Source organism: Ptychodera flava, chromosome 1 (assembly GCF_041260155.1).
Source record: "Ptychodera flava strain L36383 chromosome 1, AS_Pfla_20210202, whole genome shotgun sequence".
Classification (NCBI taxonomy): domain Eukaryota; kingdom Metazoa; phylum Hemichordata; class Enteropneusta; family Ptychoderidae; genus Ptychodera; species Ptychodera flava.
Genome location: NC_091928.1, coordinates 51,350,147 through 51,376,524, shown reverse-complemented (window position 1 = coordinate 51,376,524; position 26,378 = coordinate 51,350,147). Strand labels below are relative to the sequence as shown.

The 26,378-nt window shown below is 37.6% G+C and overlaps 1 protein-coding gene and 1 long non-coding RNA gene across 2 annotated transcripts in view; both read right to left on the bottom strand.

Moving 5' to 3' along the window:
• The window catches only part of LOC139140568 (putative ankyrin repeat protein RF_0381), an 88,528-nt gene that overhangs the window by 3,564 nt on the left and 58,586 nt on the right, over positions 1 to 26,378 (bottom strand). The window contains exon 9 of the mRNA XM_070709916.1: positions 9,696 to 9,824. Within this exon, the coding sequence (XP_070566017.1) occupies positions 9,696 to 9,824 (129 nt within the window). The remainder of the gene's footprint in view (positions 1 to 9,695; positions 9,825 to 26,378) is intronic.
• Positions 12,047 to 25,967, bottom strand: LOC139140545 (uncharacterized). Its single transcript, XR_011554018.1, has 3 exons — positions 25,721 to 25,967; positions 21,754 to 21,868; positions 12,047 to 13,554 (listed from the first exon to the last, which is right to left on the bottom strand). It is a non-coding gene; the product is annotated as an uncharacterized lncRNA (long non-coding RNA).

The following is a 26,378-nucleotide window of genomic DNA, read 5'->3' as shown; positions in this document are numbered from 1 at the left end:
CAATATATACCCAAGGATACTGAAATTTCACCAACATTTTAATTTATGCTATGAACGCTTACTTTACACAAAACCGTTCGCTAATATCTTTTGAGGAACTGGGAAACACGTAGATTTGTGTCACAGAATTACTAGTTCTTGAACCGGTTACTGTACCGTGTACATGCGTCAACTGAACTGAACGGATTAATGCGATCTGATGACCTAAACCTTTAATGTTTATGGTAAACAAATATGGCTGCACCCTTGTTCGACACCTTTGTCTGGAAGTGGTAATGGTTTGTAAAATGACACCAAATCACTATCCAATCGTTGTGTACAAGTAATCATAATCATGAAGTAATCGGAATCATGCAGTAATCGGAATCAATACAGCCAATTTAAGCTAGTTCTATCGATACTTCATGCTTTTTCACGATGTATGCATGGATAAAAGAATTTTCTACGCAGTGTGTATTCTTTACGTCCATGATCAACGAAATGGCATCACTGAATGGAACCAACTGCCTTCATCTGTTCATATTCCCCGTGGCCCGGCCGTGGGGGTACCGTCAGTTTCTCAAACAAATCCGGCGATATTTATTTCTCTTGGCTGTACCTGTATTTTAGCAGTTTCGTATTTTAGCAGTGCGATTTCTCCTACTCAAGTTCAATGCGTGCACGCATCCAAATACACCGTCATCATATTCTATTCCATATCTGCATTACCTCCCTACAAAGTACTGTACACTTCAGTGTACAGTTCAGCTCACTATGTCTATTGTAAAAGTCAATATATTCACAAAATTCCATATTCAACTGATTCATTTTGACTTTTTAAGGTATTATTATTCTCCGCGACTAAAAACGCTCATGTCATTGTTTCATTTGTGGCACAACTGCTGCACTGAGCAGTATCTTCGGAGTTGCCTGTTTTGAAAACATACACACACATGATACATTTATGAGCTATCATTCATTTCATGTAACCTAACGACCATTCTGCTGACCATTCTGCTATCTTTGGAGCATGACGGTGAAAAATCTTTTTTGACGTCCAAGGTTGGTGTCACTCCGACGCGACGCAACTACTTGAACTGAGGGGCCAACAGCAAAATCGTTCCCCGTAGGCATCCAGCCCGACAACAAAGTGACGTTTTGGGTGATTCCGTAGTTTGCATAAATTTAACATGATTAATGATACAGGCATAATGAATTTGAAAAGCTGTACAATTTGCTAAGCTCTGTGATTTGGTTGTAGAAACAATCAGAGCTTGGCGTACCGCTTGGCTTCCTGCAGACATGGCTTCGACTTCAACCAACCAAATTTGCAAGGACAATAAATACAGCAAAGCGAGGGAGTCGTACGGTGGCCCAAAACTACCTGTTCTCCGCATTCAAAGTCTGCGTCGCATCAATTGTTTTCTCTCACATATGTCTCCGCATTCAAAGTCTGCGTCGCATTCAATTGTTTTTCTCTCACATATGTCTCCGCATTCAAAGTCTGCGTCGCAATCAAATGTTTTTCTCTCACATAAGCTTGTGTCTCCGCATTCAAAGTCTGCGTCGCAATCAAATGTTTTTCTCTCACATATGTCTCCGCATTCAAAGTCTGCGTCGCATTCAATTGTTTTTCTCTCACATATGTCTCCGCATTCAAAGTCTGCGTCGCAATCAAATGTTTTTCTCTCACATAAGCTTATGTCTCCGCATTCAAAGTCTGCGTCGCAATCAAATGTTTTTCTCTCACATATGTCTCCGCATTCAAAGTCTGCGTCGCAATCAAATGTTTTTCTCTCACATATGTCTCCGCATTCCAAGTATGCGTCGCATTCAATTATTTTTCTCTCACATATGTCTCCGAGGTATGCCTCAGTGTACGTTATTCCGCGAAGCATAATTTCTATCGAACAGCGCTCTCAGACGGTCGCTATTGACAACGACGAACATTGTATCAAGTTATTTTCAATAGATTATCGATCGAAAATTTGTTTGGACGCCGCTTGTGCCGGGCGCTCGTGTGTTGAGGTCACGTCATAAACATTTCCACAATAACCCATATATTGACTTATACACTTAAATATCAACATTGAAGGTATCCGTTGGTTTCCTGTACTGAAATTAAATCGACGACAATTTTTTTAGTTTTGGTGATACTTTTACGTACGTTTCGGCACATTTTGGCGCACCTCGGCGTAGTTTGGCGCCATTGTGAACGGGGGGGGGGACTACACGCGAGTGAGCGAGACAACAATGTATCAATTTCGGACAAAAGGATATCGATCGATAACGTTCACTGCACGATTACAGTGGAGACTCTACGCCCGTTCGCCTCTGTTCTGTGTTATTCTTGCAGTTTACTGGGATTTTCATAGTTAATATTCGCCAAAATTTGGTATAAATTACAACAACCTGACTGGTATTTGGTCTGTATAATTTAAGAGACGCTAACCGATTAAAATGGGTCAATATTAGACCCTGATTCTGCATATGCAAACGCTGTAAGATCGCCATTTTATTGAGGGCAAGAGCAAAAATTCAGCGATCGGAAAAATAAAATGCAACTAAAACAAGTTTCGTCGAGAAATTCAAAAAACTAAAACGACAGCAATTTTGTATATATATCAAGGAAACACCGTGCCACTTTTCACTATAATTGGTTCAGAATTGAGAAATTTGAACGAGCGAAAGTTGTACGGTCTGTTCAGTACATTAAACGCCATTGTTTTCTATGGGAAATCGAGCAGATTAGACACATCGTAAAATGAAAAATACATCTGAAAAAAAACCGTTGGTTTAACTTTTTCATTTCGCTGTTATTTTTTATAATATTTGGTATGACACATATCATGAAGGGTAACTAAAACTCTATGGTTTTATTTTTTTAGTTTCCCTCTTTTTTTATGAAATGACAAGTTGAAGATCGTTTTGCTGTTGACTGTGTTTTACTTGATTTTGCATATGTCTCTTATCGCTTACGTATTTTTGGAATTCCCTTGTGAAATTCTTCCCAAAATATTATAATTGTAAGGGCAGCATATACGGGAAATAGGACCTGTTGCTCTTTCATTAATATTTAGATGTGCAGCAAGGAAATACGGCGAAATTTTCAACATGACGCGGGAGGTGAAATTGACTCTCCGAACGCGCACTCCACGTAGTGCACTACGGCCCAAAGGCGCCCCATTTTGTACGGTATATAGCGTCCCGAATTTTTGCCACACATACGTGGAGTGCGCGTTCGGAGAGTCAATTTCACCTCCCATTTACGATGTGTCTACTCTGCTCGATTTCCCACAGAAAACAATTGCGTTTAATGTACTGAACAGACCGTACAACTATCGCTCGTTCAAATTTCTCAATTCTGAACCAATTATAGTGAAAAGTGGCACGGTGTTTCCTTGATATATATACAAAATTGCTGTTGTTTTAGTTTTTTGAATTTCTCGACGAAACTTGTTTTAGTTGCATTTTATTTTTCCGATCGCTGAATTTTTGCTCTTGCCCTCAATAAAATGGCGATCTTACAGCGTTTGCATATGCAGAATCAGGGTCTAATATTGACCCATTTAATCGGTTAGCGTCTCTTAAATTATACAGACCAAATACCAGTCAGGTTGTTGTAATTTATACCAAATTTTGGCGAATATTAACTATGAAAATCCCAGTAAACTGCAAGAATAACACAGAACAGAGGCGAACGGGCGTAGAGTCTCCACTGTAATCGTGCAGTGAACGTTATCGATCGATATCCTTTTGTCCGAAATTGATACATTGTTGTCTCGCTCACTCGCGTGTAGTCCCCCCCGTTCACAATGGCGCCAAAACTACGCCGAGGTGCGCCAAAATGTGCCGAAACGTACGTAAAAGTATCACAAAAACTAAAAAAATTGTCGTCGATTAATTTCAGTACAGGAAACCAACGGATACCTTCAATGTTGATATTTAAGTGTATAAGTCAATATATGGGTTATTGTGGAAATGTTTATGACGTGACCTCAACACACGAGCGCCCGGCACAAGCGGCGTCCAAACAAATTTTCGATCGATAATCTATTGAAAATAACTTGATACAATGTTCGTCGTTGTCAATAGCGACCGTCTGAGAGCGCTGTTCGATAGAAATTATGCTTCGCGGAATAACGTACACTGAGGCATACCTCGGAGACATATGTGAGAGAAAAACAATTGAATGCGACGCAGACTTGGAATGCGGAGACATATGTGAGAGAAAAACATTTGATTGCGACGCAGACTTTGAATGCGGAGACATATGGAGAGAAAAACATTTGATTGCGACGCAGACTTTGAATGCGGAGACATATGTGAGAGAAAAACATTTGATTGCGACGCAGACTTTGAATGCGGAGACATAAGCTTATGTGAGAGAAAAACATTTGATTGCGACGCAGACTTTGAATGCGGAGACATATGTGAGAGAAAAACATTTGATTGCGACGCAGACTTTGAATGCGGAGACATATGTGAGAGAAAAACATTTGATTGCGACGCAGACTTTGAATGCGGAGACATAAGCTTATGTGAGAGAAAAACATTTGATTGCGACGCAGACTTTGAATGCGGAGACATATGTGAGAGAAAAACACATTGAATGCGACGCAGACTTTGAATGCGGAGACATATGTGAGAGAAAAACATTTGATTGCGACGCAGACTTTGAATGCGGAGACATAAGCTTATGTGAGAGAAAAACATTTGATTGCGACGCAGACTTTGAATGCGGAGACATATGTGAGAGAAAAACAATTGAATGCGACGCAGACTTTGAATGCGGAGACATATGTGAGAGAAAAACAATTGAATGCGACGCAGACTTTGAATGCGGAGAACAGGTAGTTTTGGGCCACCGTAGAGTCGCGAACGGTCAATATGGACCGAAATAACGTGATCGATGCATAAACTTTTTAAACATGAAATGGACTTAAGAAAATTCATGATCATTGGTTCTGACAAACGGACACACGGCAGTGTTTTGATTTTTATTTCTGACCCTTAACTATCAACAACCTGATCTCTTCAACAGAACGCACTTGTACCATGGACGTAGTAGTCTCGAGAAAACACAGTGAGGCCAGTTCAGGGTTGTACCGACGACTCGTTTATGTTCAATGACGTTTTAATTTTTATGCGTACGGGGACTTTGAAACTATATTACGTTGATTTTTCAGAGTTATACCTTCGTTTATGTGATTTAATTAACTCTAGCTGAAAACTACTATGACTACAATGAGGCATGAGTACTTTGCTTACCCTGGTAAATGAAACGGACCTAATCATTGTCAGAATGGGAAAATTTCAAAGATCACAACATGGTCAATCACTCAGATATGACAGCTTGCAAATCATGAAATTTCTTACCTGCTCATCAAGTGAACGAGTTTGATTCCAAATACCACCGCACAAACTGTATTGCTTCTCTTTTGGTCGGTCCAAAATTAGAGATCACACACGTTTTCAAGGGCACCGAGATCAGACTATCAGGAGTACAGGAGATCAGTGATGATGACGTGCCGAGTGCAAAGTTGAGTCACGTGATGTAGGGCTACATCATTCTTTACTAACAGAGAGGGTTCATAATCACCATACCGATTATGATGTGACCATGGGTGTTTAAGACATACGCATTTATAAGTTATATCTTTATCACTTTATTTACAAAATTACATAAAATTCCAAGGCGTACAATTAGGTAGGGACCATTTGTTATGGAGGCGGGTTCCAGGAGGACTTGTCGGGTCAAAAAACTCCATCCAGTTGCTTACTAAAAACAAAGGGCCAATGTCCCTGAAGCTACTATACACATTTATGCAAAGCTAAGTATTTCTTGAATGTATGAAATTATATCACTAAAGTCATCCTTGGGACCTGTATACCCAATATTAAAGCCATCTGACCAGCAGTTTTGAAAAAGCAAGCGACCTAACAGTCGACAGAGGTACGTGTTATGTTGAGAATAACTTTTTGTGACACAAAGGTTGATAGCTTTGATAGCTCATTTCAGGAAAGCCTGGCCAAAAATTGCAAATTTAGCTTCAAAAATACAAAATTGAACATTTCGATATATAACATTAATGTAAACCCTCGGAGCCTGTATACCAAATATCAAAGCTATCAGATGAGTAACTTTTGAGAAACGAAGATTTTGACCAACAATGGCAAAATTTACCCGATGAGACAAAAATTGAAGATTTCCATCTGTCTGATCAGAGGTTATGAAGAAGATTTTTTACCAAAACCGCCTTTTTGTGCCAATTTCCATTTTGCGATTGGTGAAGATTTTTACAACACCCAATTAAGTGAGGTCTCTTAGAACAATGCACTGCCATGAAGCACATGCTGTTATAATATCATTAATATTTTAACTCATATTTTCCTTTTGTTTAGGATGTACCTACTTATACTTTAAGTAGTTTATTTATTTGATGTATTTCTGCTTCACATTGTATTTGTTACTAAATAAAACATTCTAAAATACTGAACTGAGATTGACCACATTGCCAGCACTAGGTTGAGCACATAACCTATGACTGGATTTTAGCAGACTGAGTCTTCATCGACTTCTTTTGCAATCACTTTTCCCTAATCTCTAGACTTCCTTCCATTTTCTTTTCAACTTTCCAGCTATTTGAAGAAGATGCTGTATACCTTAAATTACATCTTTGTCCTGCTGTACAATAGTCTCTCCTAATGTGCTTTCATTACACCATGTAAAGGAAAACATTAGAACAAAAAGAAGTATTCAACTTTTGGTATATGTGTGTCAATGATTAAAAAGTTCTGAAAATTGGCGAAATTAAGACGACAATACTCCTGAATCAATTTTCCTCACCTGCCAGAATATGGAATTGTGAAGCCACATGTACAAAATCGTTTGTTTATACTCACATTAATGATTCTATAGTGAACACAAACATACACATACATTTCATTCACATTTCTCAATTAATGCACAGAAATATTGCATCCACATATTCCTACTTAATATAAATATCAGGGCAAAATAAATGTCTGGAAAAGTACATATTAAATATTTAACCATATCGATATTACACATAGATAATATAACAGGTTCAATAATCAAGGTACTATTTCAGATAGATAATTTCCAGGCCGTAACAATACACATATGGTAATCTTGAACCTCTATTTATTTTTGATACAAGTTGCTGATCCACAGTTTCAGTTGTTCCTATGATTTTGAGTCATCTAGGTACACATATACAAGATAATTTGCTGTATTATAGGTTTGTTTAAATTGATTAAATCATTTATGACTTTATAATGCTTGGCAATCCTTTTACATGCAAATTTGTGCAGAAACTACATCAACTCAGCCTCATATGAATACAATAGGTTTGCAAGATGTGGTGCACAGTTTATGCCTATTAAATGCCTATACTTTGCCTAAATATTATATTGGCTAATTTGATAGATTTGGTTCTCTATTAAAAAATGTAGCATCTTGACTACTTCCAAAGCAATGTATATATTCGTTTGCATCACTGTTGTCGTTTAATATCACTTGCACAACTTTAGAAAAACAAAATACTTTCAACTAATTAACAATGCAAATTTATTTTTTTTGTTCAATGTTCTGTAGCCCACTGCTAATAATTTAGTGCATCCTCCCTTGCTATGTAAATGAGCGAAAATGAGGGAAAATAAGTCTAAATATTACTTCAAAAATTAATTTCTGCTGAACTATGCAACCAACAACCCCCAAAACTTAATCAGATCTAGTTTTTTTCCTAAAAATTATGTCTACCTAATTCATGACATTTGATGGATGATTTCGAGAGATATCGACGATACAAATCCATAACACACACACAGACACACACACACACACACACACACACACACACACACATATTGCAGACACACATACAGACTAACGAACGCCAACCTATGACATTGCCGCGTGGGCCAAAAACTGAGACAATTAGTACATTCTTTTCTACTAAAATGCTCACAGAGTAAAAAAGCTGATCAGCCATTTAGCCCATTGTTCTCGGTGAAAAGTTCTGGCATGCCATTCCTTAACTGACTTGGAAATTGGATATGGCAAAGCTTCAAACAACATTATCCTTGTCTGTAGGAATTATTATATCCAGTGTATAATAGATGAATTAAAACCTCATTCAGATAAGAGTAATACAACCTACACTCTTTCCTCCCTCACTGATGAAGACATTTTTGCAAACCATTCATCTGTGCTCAATGAATTTGGCATTCCGTTGAAAGAGAAGGACAAAAAACTGCCTATGTTGTATTGATATCTAAACTGCACACGAACCCTTACAAACAACGTTTTTTTGCAGGATCAAGCAATTGCACTACCAAACATCTGTCACAATTATTGACTATAATTTTAACAACCATCATATATGGTCTCTTTCGATATTGTGACAATCGATGAAACAAGTGGGTTGAATCAAATGTAGATACTAAAAAAATGGAAGGAATTGTTGCTTGATTTTAAAGTCAAGAAAAACAAGTTCAGCTCAATCCGAACATTTGAATATTCCACATTATACACCGCAATTCCCACGATAAACTTAAAACAAGGCTGTCATCTCTTGTTAAACAAGCTTTCCTGCATAAAAATGGCAGTAGAAGGTACCAATACAGTACCATTAAACATAGATCAGGTAATTTCCGTAACAATATGGATGCCCAGCATAAATACACTGATGAAGAAATTATTCAATGCGTAATTTCTTAATCGACAACATATTTGTTAAGTTTGGAGGTATGACATATCAAAAATCTATCGCATACCAATGGGTACAATTGTGCACCCCTTCTTGCTGACTTATTTCTGTATTCATATGAAGCGGAGTTTCTACAATCTTCCTACAAGGCAAGGTCTAAAAACAGGCGTTTTAACAACACGCACAGATATTTTGATGATCTGATTAGTCTAGACAATCCAGATATATCAAATTACTTACATTTTTTTATTTACCCTGATGAGTTGGAAATCAAAGAAACAAAAGAGGGTAGGAACTCTGCTTCATATCTGTTCCTACAAGTGGGTACTAATGGGCTACGCACTAAGCTGTATGACAAAAGGGATGATTTCGATTTTGAAATCATAAATTATCCCCACTTGTCAAGTAATATTCCTTCTGCACCTGCTTATGGTGTGTACGTGTCTCAACTTCTCAGGTATTGTAGGGCTTGTGATTCCTACGCTGATTTTCAACTGAGACACAGCTCATTGGCATCAAAATTAGTGAGACAGGGATACACAACAAAAAGACTCGTTAGGACTTTCAAAAAGTTCTACGGTCGATATGACGACATTGTGGCCAAATATGACACCTCGGTCACTAAAATGATGAACGACAGCATTCCTGGCTTGAGTTATCACAGTGATTCATATCGTGTTTCATTTCATACAATATTTAGATAATTTGGGGACAAATCCTAACGGGTGTAGCATGCTAGCAGGGTACGCTTACCCATTCTCGACGCCTGGTACCACCATTAACTATCAGTGGTTCAGGATGGTCCAACTTAAATTTGTAAAACACAACTGTTCCATGGACCTGGTAATGTATAACCTTGAATGAAAATGATTATCCGACCAGATTAATGTCATATTACAAGTGACAAATGACAGCATGTACGAATTTGATAATTCTGCCGCATAGATTTGCTTGATATACAATCTGAAATATTAGTGTTACCTTTGATTTCAATGTTATGTATCCACCTGCCTCAAAAAGTATTTTAAGGCAAAGAACACTTTCCTTTGGTTGACATGTGACGGCATCGTTCCAGATTTCAAGTAGGAGGTCCAAGACAGAATTTTCGTCCTTACAACATAACAACAATAAAAATATTTATATAAGACTTTATTCGCTCAAACATTCCTCATTTCAGTTCCTTCAAAGCAAAATGATGATGTCATTTGTCAATGTGTGCAATACCATGTTATCTTGTAAATAATTAATCTTGCATATTCTCTCTCAACGTAATCTACAATATATGCACCATGAGATAGTAAATAATATGATCACAGCAAAATCTAAACATGCTACAGCTCTTTCGGTAGTGATTATTTGAAGGTTGCTCATTTCAAAGTAAAGATTGACATACAAGCATATAAATACACAATATAAATTATGACCTTTGCAACAAATGAGTTTGGGACCTTACCAGTTTTAAAATGTACAGTTTTACAGTGCATCTACATACCAACAAGGTGTGCTTTTTATGTTAAGTTGAATTTCAAAATAGCTTAGAATTACAACGTGCTAGGGTGATTAGAGAAATGTTTCTGTTGATAGAAAATAACGCCAACTGCATCATTGCAAACGTTTGCTTTGGTAGATTTGCAACAATTTAACCCAATACGACGTCCAATGTTCTCACTTGCAGAATACAGTCAGTTTAGGAAATATCAATCGTTCTAACGACCCGTACACACTGTACGGAGAAAAACCTTTCGTTAGCGTTCTGTGCAGGTCAATATGATAAAGGCAGTATACAGATGTTCAAGCAGTCGGTGAACGGGTGTCTTTGTTTGTTAATGAGAGAGCGGCAACACTGACGATGTTGAATGTAGCAGAGTGAACGTCGTATTATGTTAAACTGTTGTAAAATTTATAGGAGAATGTTTGTAATTAATGCAGATGGCGTCATTTTCTATCGCTACAAACGTTTTTCTTGTCACTAAAGCACGTTGTAATTCCAAGCTATTTTGAAATTTAATATAATGTTGTTATCTAGGAGTACGATTGTGTTTTGACACAGATTTCTTGAGTTACCGAGCATGATTATGCTCATCGAAGGTTTGTATCGTATCAGTTACTACAGTGCAGAGTGGATGAACATTTAGCATTTTGCCGGGCCGAATGAAAGGAGAGTACACCTATGATTTGAGATCTAGTATTCAAAAAATTGTAGTATCTAGTAATATCATAGACCCTTGAGAACAACAGGACTGACAACTGCTGTGATTTCTTTGTGCGATCTATCTTGGAATATATTCAGTTTATTTGCCAAGCGGTCCCGGACAATAATACTTCGTACTCACATTTAATCTTTTTAACGATCAATCTGACGTTCGGAATATGCACACTCTGCTCTTGCATGGCACGTTCCGAGTGATGACACAGAGAATTTGAGGTTTTTTGATACTAGTCATGATTAATGTCCTGGTAACGATCACTATGTGAAAAGCCAGAATCCATCAAGCATTGTTGTGGATTCCTCCGTGGATTCAATCAGAATCCAAGGGAATCCAGAGATATCCATTGTGGGTACTCAGGGAATCCTAAGGTATCCAATTATGGATTCTTCTATATACGGAACACTTTTAGAATCCACATCAGAATCCATTACAGCATTTTAATGGATTCCATAAGACAGTCTCCTGAATAATCCTGTGCAGGATTTCAATGGATTCTGCGTGAAATTAGTGATCATGGGAATCCACCCTCTTGCCTTAAATTTTCCCATGGTACCTTGCGTGAAATCGAATAAAATATCACTGCTCTGCTGTCATTCCTTTTAATTTTTTGAATTTCTCATGAATCGATATTTACTTGAAACAGTAACCAGTACCTTTTGCACATTTTGTACTGTTTCATCATTTTATTTTCATAATTGTATACCAAAATAACCTTGTATTCTGCTTCTAAACATGGCCTCTGTATCCTTTATGTTATTTTTGACAGATCCATTTCAAAAGGCCTTACTTCAGTGCAATTATCAACAATTACACTGGTAATGATGCATAGACATGCTTAGAAAATAGATATGGGGCAGTTAGTTCTATTATCGGGAAACAAACAGGACCAAGTTGATATATATGTACAGTGCAGATATTTAATATCTTTTCTGCATTCTTCCATTTTGTGTTTACAGAATTATGTGCAGGCTGTTGCCATAGGATGGTATGCACAATATCTACCATTATTGATTAAAATGTATTACCGGTATTCTCATGATATACTAGTATTCTTTCATTTTACTCATACTCACATGTAACATGTTACACTACACACACCAACAATTTAAGTTCATACAACTGTTATGCAATTAAAAAAATAATGTCCTTTTTATTCACTGAATAATGCTAATCCAATGAAATATTTACAATAATTGACACATACATGTGTTAAACAAAAGCTGCGGTTTCTGAAAAAAAATCACAAACAATAATATAACCAGACTTTTTGAAACCAATATTTCAAGTCATTCATTGAACGTCTGTACAATTGTAGCAGCGATTTAAAAAAAAGACTTGGCAAAAGACAATGGTAAAAATTTTGCCAAATATACAATTATGCAAACTTCACCACAATTTGAAACAGTCTTACTGAGCTGTACCCTAAAAACCTCCACACCAACTTTCAAATCAATTGGAGTTGTGGTCTCAGAGAAGATTTCTTGACCAAGAATAGAAAAATTCCCAAAAAATACAATTATACAAATAATCACTGTTTATGACTCGTCGGTGTAATAACATGAGTACAGCCTGTATCTAGTCAATAAATTCAAAAGTTGAGTGGTCTTTGTTCAAAACTAAAAATGCATCATTGAGCTTTTAGCAGAATCAAGAAAATGCAAAAACATATGCTTATACATTAAACATTGTCCTGTAATGAGTTGTCAGCGCTGTTGATATTGTCATTTGTCTGTATAACGGCTCATGGCCCACAGTACAATCAATTACCCACAATGCTGTTCGATTTGTACCAACGACGTTAGTTTTCTTGTAACTTTTTCAGTTCTACATCAAAGCAATAATGTGAAGTCTCACGATAATTGATTAATTATATTTATTAAAAGTACGTTGAAATATTGCAGTATAAATTTCAAAGAAACCATTAAATAACCATAAAAGTCACATTCTTCATGTACTACAAATGTCACAGTTTTGGGAAGCAAGTTATTACCAACTGAAGGGGTCATTCTCTGAAAATAGTTAGCATGTAAATTTCTTTTGTCTGTTCTATTTGGAAAAAATCAATATCCTTTTGTTTCATAAAACAGGTGCAACAATTCTCCCTACTTTCCATCACTTTATTCTGTATGGCTGAGGACACAATCAGTGGAAAATTTACAAAAATCCTTCTCAATCAAGCACAATTTTCTTAATCCTTTACAATGGGAATTGAGAAGAAAGGTGTTTTTAAAAGTACGTTCTCAGAATTTCTACACGTGGTCCAGGAATTTGTCTACACATGGGAGACATGGTAGACTTCACAGGGGAATCTACATTGGTACAAATCATGATGTATTGTGGGAAATCTCTAGTACAGTGTGGCCCACCATCCTCATCCTCAGGCTCTGGTCTGATTGGGGCCACGCCTCAATGCAAGGTAGCCTCAATATGCATTTCCTTTGATGCAAGTGTTTTTCCATAATGTACGCAGTTTCACTTCTCTCTCTATCCCATGGCAAGTGTCTCCGAATAAAGGCACCACCCTTGCAACTTCTGTCCTGCTCGCTGTCCTCAGAAGAAACACACACAACTATCAAATGTCTTCAGCTTCATGCTAGTCCTTGGATAGCCCCGTTTGCGTCCTTCAATTTCTGTAAATAACGATACACAGAATAAATCACCAGAATTGTACATTATCCATTTAGTTTGTTTTTGTTTAAATCTTTGTATTTATAGACCTTTGATAATTCATTTGAAAGTACTTCATTAGACTAGAATGGTTAAAAGTTGATATGTATGCAAGAAATTTGATTTCTGAATCTCACTGAAATGTTGATTCACTATACACTGGAGTCTATGAGAAAACTATGAATAATTTTTTTACAATGCTTAACAAACACATTCTGTGCTTTCTGAGGTGTTTGACAATTGATACAAATGTACTTGATTCAAATAGGGTGTTTGAAGGTTCAGATGTGGACAACAGTAATGATATTGGAATTTCAACTAAACATTTCTATTTTCATGGTACTAGTGGTCAACAGGTCACTGTTAAATATTTCCCTGACAAAACTTGCTATATCTTTAATATGTAAGTAATAGAAATTGTTCATTGCTCTCAGTGAGCTCGATTTACAATAAGACAAGCCTCAGAGTTGCCAAGGCAAGATGTTTATGTGGCAGATAATTAGACTTTTGTTCAGATTTACAGTTAAATGACTACCGAGAGTGAAATAATGCAGCGAATCATTTTATCTCCCAAAAAATGTTTTGAACACTTTAACTACTTTTTTAACAATTTAAAGTGAACCCCAACCCATTCAAATTGTGCTGGCTGTAATAACTGAATGCTCCTTGATGAATAAACTGGTCATCTATGTACTGTTGCACATCAAACTGACAAGTTTATGCCATAATATACAAATATGAAGATAAAAATGTTTTTCACTGATTCATTGCCTATTTTATTATTTACTAAATATTCCTGTTTTTGTTAGGAGAGACTAACATCAATGTATCTCCAAGACACATGGTGTATGGTCGTGCTTCCACTATTAATTTTGCAAAACATATCATCAATTAATGCTTCAGCAAATGGACCAAGTCTTTGTACGTGGTCGAGAACTAATACAGTAAGACATATACAGTAGAATATTAAATCTGTCAAATTAGGATGGAATATTGAGGTAGAAATATTTTTGTACCATGCAGCTTTGACCTACAGTGCCTTGTAACATTTACATATATTGAATAAAAAGAGGGCATGTCATGCTGGGGAATCACCTAAATCAAAGACTGAACTGACTGTGTATGGGTGCCAGTATGGATTAAAGGCAGGGGGACTCGGAGCCTATAAATACCCCCTATCTCCCTGGGCATTCATAATCCAACATGAGTGGCACATGGTAACAGCATCAACGAATGCTCCCGAAAATGTAGAGTTTTCAACAACCAAAGAGTAAATTAAAGCACTGTTCCAACATATTACTTTTGTGAATACTTGTGGCATGACCTTGTTGGTGAAATTCTCTCATTATATCCATTTTAAGTTGATTTTTGATGCAAAAACTGCTGCGATGCTGTGGACGTGTTCGAAGCATTCAAAGAACAATAGGGGAAAGCTTTCAAACAGCTGCCAATCACGAGGGGATGCACAATCAAACATTTGTTGTGTCAATCAGATCGATACGATGTCAACAATGAATAAACATTTGTACCACTAAGCCTTTTATACCGTCCACAAATTTCAAAGCTACAAGTTTTTTACCCTGACATATAATGCAGCGACCTTGCACAATAATGATCATTCCACTGCTTCTGTTGGGTTTTGTTGGTTTTTTAAATTCGCTCCGTGGCCCCAGTAGATTTTTTTCAATATGATACACAATTTGAATTTTTTCAAGGTAAATTTAGTATATTCTCTTGTCCAGTTTGATAGAGTAGACGTCGAGCCCGGCACTGTTGACTGAGATCGGGCTTGGGGTCATTTAATCCTGCAACCTGAAGAGTTCTGTATGATCATCGTTCAGCATTTGGGTGATTTTTGTTTGGTCAAAGTAATCAGTAACAATGTACGCAAGATTCCTTATGTTGTTTTTGTCACCATCATACACGTATACGAACGGTTTTGATTAAAAATGGTAAAAATATCCAGTGCTTGTAAATGCATGCACAGATTCTTCAGTGACTGTTTATGCAGCAGTCGTCGATTCGACAAGGACTTGCCACCATGTAACAACTGTAAAGCTACTGCCAAGCCGGCAGCAAGTTTTTGAAAGATGACTTAGACGTAACATTTGCATTAAAACCAATAAATTTCAGGCAAGTCCAGTCAGTTACTCAGTTCGATATCACAATCGGTCCAGTGAACTTAAATCAATGCATGACATCACAGGTCAAGTCAGATCATTATTTACGACCAAGTGGTCACTCGCACTCGGTTCATACCATAGACGAGCGCACTGTGCTCATTTTATTTTGAAAAATTACTAGTTTAATTATTTTATCAAGACATAATATGCCTAAAATGCTTGGGCAAGTTTATCATGGCCTTGCTACGCCAGCAAACCACGGCCATGACGTCACAGGTCGACAGGTCATTCAATTATGGCGTCCGTGTTCTAATAACTTGCCGCGCTGCATCGCGGTGATCTTGAAACGTTTTTGTGCCCAATTCAAGTCATGTATCAAATCAGGATCTGATCCGGTAATGAAACGAAAATCGGGAACGGTCGTTCTGCGATTCAAACAATTGTCAATCATTCAGTGACGCGCAGAGGTGAAAACTGGTCAAACATTTGCTGTGCATACGAGAATAATTACGATGTAAACAAACCATGTGTAAGCTAAGAGTTACATGTATATTGGCGTGCACACAGGATGAAAACTTCGTGGTTCTCATAAACTATTTTATTAGCAAGCGTTTATGATGCAATGACATCGCGAAAGTGAGCCATTTTCGGTCGTGACTTAGCAAGAGATGAGTCAGTACCGGTACGATGTATCCTAGCGAAAAGTGCATACACTGTATTTTACAGAACTGCAGGCAGAGTCCATAGTTTACAATGACATCGAAAACAACTAAATATTAAGGTAGCGACTCAGTTTCATTGTCACTTATTTCAATCCTCATTTTCACAAAGAAGACGTGGTCACACACCCGACATGTGGTACTTTTTTTATCTGCTCGGTCACCGAAGAGTTCAGAAAATTTGTTAGTTTTTCAAAAACAGTGCGCATACTGCTGTTTTACTCAAAAACACGTGTTTTTTAGTTTTTTTACTCAAAAAAGTGTAAGTACAAATCTCCAATCGGCCTTGGTGATCTGTTTACGGCAATCGACGGCTGGGTATAATGGGCAAAAAACCGTGTCCCGGATTTTTGAAATTCGCTTTTGTTTTCGCACAATGCACCTTCAAAGTGTCAACTTGACGTTTTTTGCATAAATTATTGGCCTTTGTTCACGTTTGTCAGGATATCTTCACTTCCAGGCCCTTTATCGGAAATCTGAGACACGTTCTTTCAGATATATTCATTCACTGTCCACAGGTGAAAAATCAGGCTAGTCTGTCCAGGCGCCGCCGACTTATACTTATTTGAATAATGTACGCACTGCCAAAAACGGAACTGAGAAAATCGACGATTTGTGTAAACGACCTATGCGTCACACATTGTGACCAAGAAGTCCGACTCGCGCACTATTTTCTGCGAATTTTCTTATACCAGGAATAAGTTGAAATATTTAGAGTCAGTTTTGGGAATTTTGAATATGTTTAGGATTGCAGATCGTGTGAAAATAGAAAGAAATTATACACTAAACTGGCAAATGCTTAGTGCCAGCAGTGGGTGGTATTTACACAACAAACACAGAGGGGTACTTAGCGATTTAATCCATTTTTGGAACGTTTAACTAGCATATTAACTGTATACTGTTAACTCAACGGTTACAATCTGGTTACCAGTGTACACAGTCAAAACGAAGACGTCGAAACTTGTGTAAAAAAGTCTATCAGATCGAGACCTGTGTGCTGTCGTCGCGCGATCGCGTCGGGCATTCACTTGTTCTTGACTCAAGTTGTCTACTTCCTGTCTCGCGATCGGCAATTTATGCATGTTCTTTGTGAAAAGTGATTGTCAAGTTCATGTTAGCGCCGACACTGTGCGAACGGGACGTCACTTGCTAGTTTTCCTACCTCAAGATGAGACGAACACATGTAACTCTTGACAACATAAAATGTCTGTCGTATTTTCTTAGCTTTTGCACCGCACTGCAAACTTGTCGCCCTTCGTTACGACGGGAGAGATTGACTCGTGTTATTTTTTCAAACTTTATTTATATGTGTTCTTGTACCGATTTTATCAAACTAATAATCATCACGCCGTAGCGTAGAACAGTGCAGGCTGTCATCGACAGCGTGTTCCGAGAGACAGAGTATCGACTAGTCTACACAGCTAGTGGAGTCACTCGACTTGCGCAATACCAGCGCACACATTATTATTTCGGAGATTTTTACTTTTAGTCAAACTTTTGATGACTGACCTCATATAGCAAAAATACCGTCAAGGACACTATGTGCTTACATTCGGTTTGAATTGGTCCATTCGAGAAATATTTAAACCAGGAAAAACAAGAATGACAAAAGCAAATAAGGTCTCCAACTTAGGTACTGGAGGCCATCTTTAGGAACATGCATATCAACTTCTATAGCAATGGGACAAGCAGATCCTAAATACATAAGCAAATGTCAACAACAAAAAATAGAGAAGGTTTGATAAAAAGAAAAGGTGGGAAAGGGTAAAAGAATGTACAAGGGATCTGGTAAAAAGTAATGCTACCTCATCAATCTTCTAGACCTTACCCCCTCCTGAATATCGAATGTTCCATCCCTTGGTATTACTTAAGGCCAGGAAATTTACAACCTTGGGAAGTTTTTAATTAATGCAATGGGTGTTATCATTCTAATGTAAACAGCACTTAAGTTAGTTACAGATGGTGAAATACCTTCCACTGTGGGCGGTGATTACAACATCTGGAATTATCCTTGATCCCAATTTCTCATCAGTTCTTGTATGTCTTACATAGAAAAGCTGCAAAAATTGGTCCAAAATGAAAAAATTCACCTCAGCTTTGCTTCCTGGATCAAATTTTCCTACAATTTGATACCTAATATGACAAAATTATGTTCACAGTCTTCGAAACTGTCTCACAACATATCCTGGGTTGGTGTAGGTCATTTAAGGTCACAAACTGAGAAAATTACCTAAAATACGGTATACAAATTTGGGGGTTTCCCAACACTTTGAGCAGAAAATTTATCTAATAACATCCCTCGGGACTTTATACCAAATTACAAAGCTATCAAACAAGTAATTTTGAGAACAAGTTTTCTTGATCAAAAATGACAAAATTGCTCCAAAATAGTAATTTTCCCAATTTGTCATAATTTCAACAAATAAGAAGCGTAACACCCTTGCAAAGATCCAACCAAATTTGAGAACGATTGGGCTGGCGGTTTCAGGAAGAAGAATTTTTACTGAAAATGAGAAAAATCACCAAAAAATTCAGCAAAAATACAAAATTAAGGAGAACTTCACAATATTCATAAAACTGTATAAGGTTCACCTAAGGTACTTGCACACAAATTTTCAAAGCAATCAAAACAGCGGTTCTCGAGATATTAATTCTTGACCATTTTCACATTTTGTAAGCTCATTTGCATAATTTTGGCAATGCAGACTTTATTTGAACAAAATCCCATCTATACCCCAGGATGCATCCACACACCAAATACCAAGCTGAAATGTGCAGCGGTTTGCGTGTTTTTGATGTTGACGGACATACTGTACGTACATACATACATACATACATACATACATACATACATACATACATACACACATACATACAGACGCCATCGACTTCAGCTTATACGATAAACTCACATTGGTATAACCAAATGTGAGCTAAAAATTGCTAGTTTCAGCACTTCTAGAAGTTGAGCCGGATTTGTTTTACGTTCAGTGTTGAGGTCCAGCTAGCAGCTGTGGAGTCTGCGGGTAATTGATAAGTTTAGACAACACGCACACAATAATCATTTGTGAACCCTCGCAATTCACGTTTGATGTAATTTAATTTTTGGGTTATATTTAAAGAAAGAAAAGGCATGAAATAAAAAAAAATATTTCCATTTCGTTTCGAAAAATTAGCAGATCGGTGAACTTGCTCTTGTGAATCTACATTATGTGTGTATGAACTCCTGCACTGGCTTGGGAAACTCCTTGACATAAATGTCACTTGTTGTCGGGTACGGTGTTGTTCAAGGTTTCTCAGCAGACACGAAAAGACTGCACGATAGAAAACTTGAGTTTAAAAATATAAAAGAACACGATACTAACACCAAGCATGTACAGCAAGAGTGATAAAATTATCGCAACTAACAGAAGTTTCATCTCGCTCAGGCTAATTTTTGGACTCGGGTATGCAATCAGCATAGCCTAGGATATGTTCGAAAAGCAGCGTGTCAAATACTTTCATAGTTGTCTCCGTTATCGTCTGCGTCCTCGGCCAAATATGACTCGTCACTGCATTCTTGATCGTTATTGCAGGGAGTATGAGTCAAAGTCGGACTGTTTTACATTTAAATCGACCTTTGCGCACGTTGCCATGTTTTTCAGGTCCGCTTTTGTGGACCTCGCTTGCTTTTTCGACGGTACGGAGCGCGAGCGCCGGCTTTGGTCTGCTCGACGTGTTTGCCGTACCGATACATGTGGAGTTCAAAACGCTGAGCACTATACCGCAAAGCCTATACATAATCTCTGCGTGTTTATCAAAGATATCGTGGTCGGTAATCCGCGACCGTTAAGACAAAAGGGAAATAATGGCACGCGGTGTAGCTGATAGTTTTCCATTTTAGTAATATTTCAGGAATTTCCCGGTACGATGTGACCCAACACCTTTCCCCAAAAGATGAAGACCATGTGTCAGTGGTTCGAAATTTGAAATAAAAAAAAATTGCTGAAATTGACCTTTGAACCTGAGTCGCATCGTTAAAGGATGGCGGTAGCCTCCATGATAAATTTAATTACAATCAGTCAAAGAGAGCCATTTTTTTTAAACAGCCCCCTAAATCTACGACCGAAAGTACCGGTACGCTACAGTCGCTTTTGATATAAATGCTAGCCCTGAAAACGGCCGTATGGTTTGTGTATAACTATATGTACACGTGATCTCACACATGGCAGTGACATGTCGTGTTCGGAGGGTTGGTAAGGTTTTGACATACCGGTTGCCCCAGTAACGTTTGGACTTCTGTTATGAGAATTAAACAAAGCTTGTAAAGACATCAAAACTGTATTTGTCAATGTCAGGTCAAGGTGAGCAAGTGAGCCGTCATCACCCGATCTTCTTTGGAAGGATTCGGCCTATTGCAGCTATTGATACGTGACACGTGTGTCCGAGATCGGCTCATTGAGTTGGCACTACATCGTAAGATTTCGACAAAGGTTGGACTTTAATTTCTTCAATAACGAAGATACCTATGAACCCAGTCCGTGGTTCATCCCATTGCTCCGAAAATAAACATAACTCGTGATGAGTTGTCCGGGGTCACCCTCAAAGCAACCGTGCAGCCGACCTCAATCGCTTACATATATCGTGTTATGCGAGATTCATGGAAATCTCGACCCTTCCGTGATGTAGTGTACTTTTTTTTTATTTTAGCGATCGGTCATGACGTCGCGTCGTTCACCTATTTCCTACCATTTTCCTGACCGTGTTTCTCAGTCAATGTTTAGATCGGTAATTCGTGATTTCAACATACGAAATTGCCAGCTTCGGATTATTTTTAATGTTTATGTTTATTACTTTCTTGATGATTATTTCCACTACGTACGGCGCCATTTCCGTATGTAGATATGGCGGATCATTCTCGAACGATGACATGAACCCGAAACTTCAGTAAATCAACTCAGCAAAAACTTCAGTAGATCAACTCAGCACGCTCCTGTTTTTATGAAATTGATCTTTTTCCTTCTTTCTTTTTCTTTCGCGTATTGCGAAGGCTGTACCTAAGCTTATAGTCAGAGCGTGAGTTGAGAGCAAACAGATTACGCAGATAATGCGAACGATAGCAACCGTTACCAACAGACTCATTATGCAGAGCCATGCCCCCAAACGCCCACCCAAACTTGGCATTAATCCGGATCCCGGTCCATTTCGCCCCGGGCTTTAACCATGTTCATGTACCATAATTCACCAACACTGGTGCTTTGGTTAGCATGTCCTTCAAAGTTCACAACTTTAAACAAAAACTTATCAGTGCAGACTTTGTACATGTGTATAAAGTACATACCTCTCATATCTTCTCAGTTGTTGGCATGCCTTTTCGTGTGACTCTGTCATTCCTTGGGGCACTACACTTTTCCTATTTGTTCAACGCCTAATAAATATCTCCACGGGATCTGCAACTTGCAAGGAAATAAATAAAAAGAGTTAAAAATCCTACTGTGAAAAATTAAATTATCTTAAAACACAGATGATGAATCATCAGATTTCACGTGACAATAATGACGATGAATCACCATATTAATCTGACAGTCCATCAACACATATTTGAATCAGAAATATATCAAGCGTTTTCATTGCCTGAAAAGGCTCAACTTCATTGGATTCACACTGCACTATGCATTCCTGCAGTATCTCAGAGCTGGTAGACTGTCAGACCATTGATGAAAAATTGACTCTTTTTACATCCATGGTCATATCAATATCTAAAATGTGCATGTTGAAAGTAACACCACATTTCATTTTCAGCAGAAACAGAAATAAAATGACATATCATGTTTAGGTAAGATTAAAATTAATCTCATGTTAACTTAAGCCCCCACTAGCTGTATCTTCTAGCATTGTTTTTATGATTTTAACGTCAAGCCAAAATAAGTTTGTGAGAATGTTCTAATTTTGGTCATGTATACACTTATTATTAACTAACACTGGGACTGTACATGCAATTTTGGACAAGATAAAGATTGCAATGTGATTAAATATTTGCCAAAACATTAAATCCCATCACAGTGCATACAAGCAAAAACCCTGTATACTGTGCATATCTGCACTGAAATCTTCACACAAACTGCACAAAGCAGTCCAATGTAATGCACAGAGCATTGTGCAATTCATGCGATAAAATGTTGAATGGCCCTTACTTCATCATTTGATGGGCCACTCAGGGCGCAACATTCTCTGAATTGTTTGGTCACACAGAGTTCATGCTAATGCATGTAGTTCATACATTCCCGCAGTGAAGTTGGGCTCACCTCAGTCATACCGTAGTGTGAAATGTTAAACAATTTCAATACCCAACACTGTAGCTAACAGAGGTGGAGGTCTGAAGTTTAGTGGAAAGAGATGATTGATTATGTTAACTAAGATTTCTGCTAAAATATCAAGCGACCAGGATGACATTTGACCCAGCCAATATGGCTATAGGTCTGATTTTTGCTGGACGGCCATCATGGGAGGAAAGTGTACAGCAAAAATATCAAGTAACCAGGATGACCTCTGACCTGAATTTAACTTATTTGCCAGTATTAGTGCAATAGCCTTCATATTTGGTGGGATGAGGCGTCACATCATGAATTACTTAAGATCTGTCAAATAAAATATTATTGACGTTGACTATAGCACGTACAGGGACAGCATAACGATTGGGGAGAGTCACTTTTCTCAGCATCGTTTTGAAAAATTCGTCCTCCCTCCCTATAAATTTTTTCCAGTCCCTTACCGGCCAGCACAGGTTGAATTCGTGAACACACATATCACAGGTCACCACTTTATGCACATACAAGGCCTCATTAAAGTGATTTAACAGTGAAGATTTATCGATAAAGTGAATTAGAGTGAAAATTCACCTATTTCTACTAGGTTAAAATGCTAATCATGCAAACTGAACTTTGGCTCGCGGCACGTGAATTAGCCTTATCCGTGGTCATACAGGTAACTCTCTTGTGCTGTAGTGTATGAGTAATTGTCTATGTTTGCAAAGCAGGGGCACTCTCGGAGAAATCCTACCGGTGCACACAGTAATAATCACAGTCCTTAGCAATTTGTAGAGTTGTGCAAGTCCAACATATCAATAATTTGTCACATAAGTTACATAAACAATACTATAGGGCAGAATTCAGAGAAAACCAGGACAAAATGGGGAGATACATGTATTTTGAGGTAAACAAATTTCAAAACTTACAGCTAGTGGTTCTTTAACCCTTTGAACCCGACTCAGACATAAATGTCTGATGACGTCATAGAGTACCAGGGGGTCAGGGTGCAAAGGGTTAAACATGCTAGTCGTCATGTACATGTAACTTTGCATTATTTATAACCTTCTAAATTAATACTATTATTGTGACAAAGGAAATAAATTGACAACATAAATCATTAAATGTAATGTCTCCTATGACTATAGAAAAAAAAGGTCAAAAAATATCAATGGGCCCTATTCTGTCCTTGAGCCATTGTACATACATAAATTTGAGCTTTAATAAGTGGACTTGTGGGATTGAATTAAAAATTGGCCAACATTCAACTGATTACAGTTTCAAAAGAAAATAAAGGATAGTAAATCTTCATTATCTTATTATTAACCTTCATGCACAGCCATTTTGAGTAGAGGTTCAACAAACAATAGAGCGTATAAATCATGTGTTCCTTGGATTACTTTTCATGGAGACTGAACAGAAATTACAGGGGGTAAGGCCTTTTTTGGGGTCCATTTTTTAAAAAAGCATTTTGAATTGTCATGCATGCCTTTGGGGCAGGGTTACCATTTTTGCGCAACTATTGAAACTATTTGAAAACAAGATGTGGCCAATACAGTGCTTTACCAAAAAAATATCAAATTTAATACATTGGAATCTGTTAGGCAAAATATTGACAGTTTTCCCCTATGCAACATGCATTATATGTACATTTATCCATGTTTGATGATTTATGTAATTCTAGTAGTTGGAATTTGGATGCAAATACATCTGTGTACAAAAAATTTGATTTTTGGATTATTCAATATACATTGTAGTCCATGAGGAAACCATGATTTTTTGCAATAAATGTGTTTATAGATGCTTAATTATTGATATTAATGCCAGTGTTCGAATTTGTGGAAAAATCAACCAGTCACCAGGACTGGTAACTTCAAAAAGTTGCCTGTCCTGCCAAAAACTTACCAGTCCTGATACTGCGATTGCTTTTTGTGTGCCTAAGTATTTTTGTTATGCGCTGTTGAGTAGGATGAATTTACGGGAAAGAAAACTGTCTTGCCATAAAATTTGAATGGGAGCCCAGAGAAAAAATAGCAGACATAGTTTTAAAAGAAGACTCCCCACGCTAAAGTCAACCTGTCCGCCAGACTGGTAACTTTTTTATTTTACAAGTCCTGCAGAAAAACAACCAGTCTCGGACTGCCGGACAGGTGTTATTTTGTACACTGTTAATGCACTTGATTAGATTGAGCTGGTTACTAGTGAATGTGTGTGCAAGAAATTTGATTTTGGAATTTCACCGGAATGTTGATTCACTAAACATATACATTCTGGTCTCTGAAGAAAATATGAAAAGGTATTTTGAAATACAACACAAGCTAAATCTGTGCTTATGTAATGTTTGGCAATTGAAAATGTGCACAATGAGAATATTGGTTGAAAGAACAGATGTGAACAACGAATGTGATATTGGACTTTCACCCTAGTGATTTTTTGTAAAGGTTAAAAGTATTCTTTAACAGTTAAAGTTAAATGAGAACTTATATGTCAATTATTAAGATATCATTTATACAGACTGTGACTCACAGGGCACATGAAATTTTGGAGGGACAATCTTTTCCTTGCTAACACTTTTTGAAGGGTCATTATTTTCCATTTTATAAGGCACTTTTGCTGATCCCTGGGATTGCCTTTGTTTTAAGTATGTAGGAGGACTACCTTTTGTTTTCCATTGAAACTGTAATCTGGTTGGTAAATTTTCTGGTGAGACAATCTGGTGCCAACACAGGCCTCTAAAACACCAATCAATCCCCCCGCCCGTAATTTCTGTCCAGTCCCTGACAGGTATCAACACTCATTAGCATAAAGTGACCCGGAAATTCGATGTTCATTATTCGTTAGAAATTATCAGGAATATCAATGATTTAAAACAAACAAACGTTCGATACTTTGCCAGATACAGATTTTGCTGGACACGTTTATACCAGAAGGAGTAGACGTATCCCAGACACTTTGGCTGGTCAAGAATAAGTGAATAGCTATAGCTATACTGTACATACATACCTGGTAAATTGTAAGCTTACACGAGAACCGTTCAGCTGATGCAGGACTCTTTGGCGATCACCACACTGGCACTAGATTCAAACGTACCGCATAGTCGTCGAGACGGTCCAGGATTTCAAGATTAGAGTCTTTAGTGGACATTCCTAGACACCGGCGGGACGTGTCAGTACTAAAATATAGACGACGCAACGCAACGTTGAGCTGTGAGTAGGCGACGCGACGCTATCCATAACAATGGCGTCTTCTGAGTATGGCTCCCCAAGTGCTCAAATATTCACGAAACGAACTTTGCAAAGAATTTGATAACTATCACTTTTTCACTCAATCTTGGAGAAAATGTTATTTTTTTTGCTCTCGTTAAATAAAAATATTGCTAACTAAACCATATATTCGTTTTCGCCAGCTAAAGCATGGAGGTAGAAAGAAAGAGAGCAGCAGGCTACGAGCTAGCTAGGGGGTCAATTTTCATCAACAGGCTGCCAGCTGTGCAGTTTACCTCTCAGCATGTACACAATGGGATTTCGATTTACGCATTTTTTACCTTCATGAATATTCCGGTGGCGAGATCTTTATCAAGATGGTCAAAATATAGCAGCTATTAGGCCTAATTAAAACTTTAGGAAATATGAACACGTTTGAAATCAGTCTGATATAATAA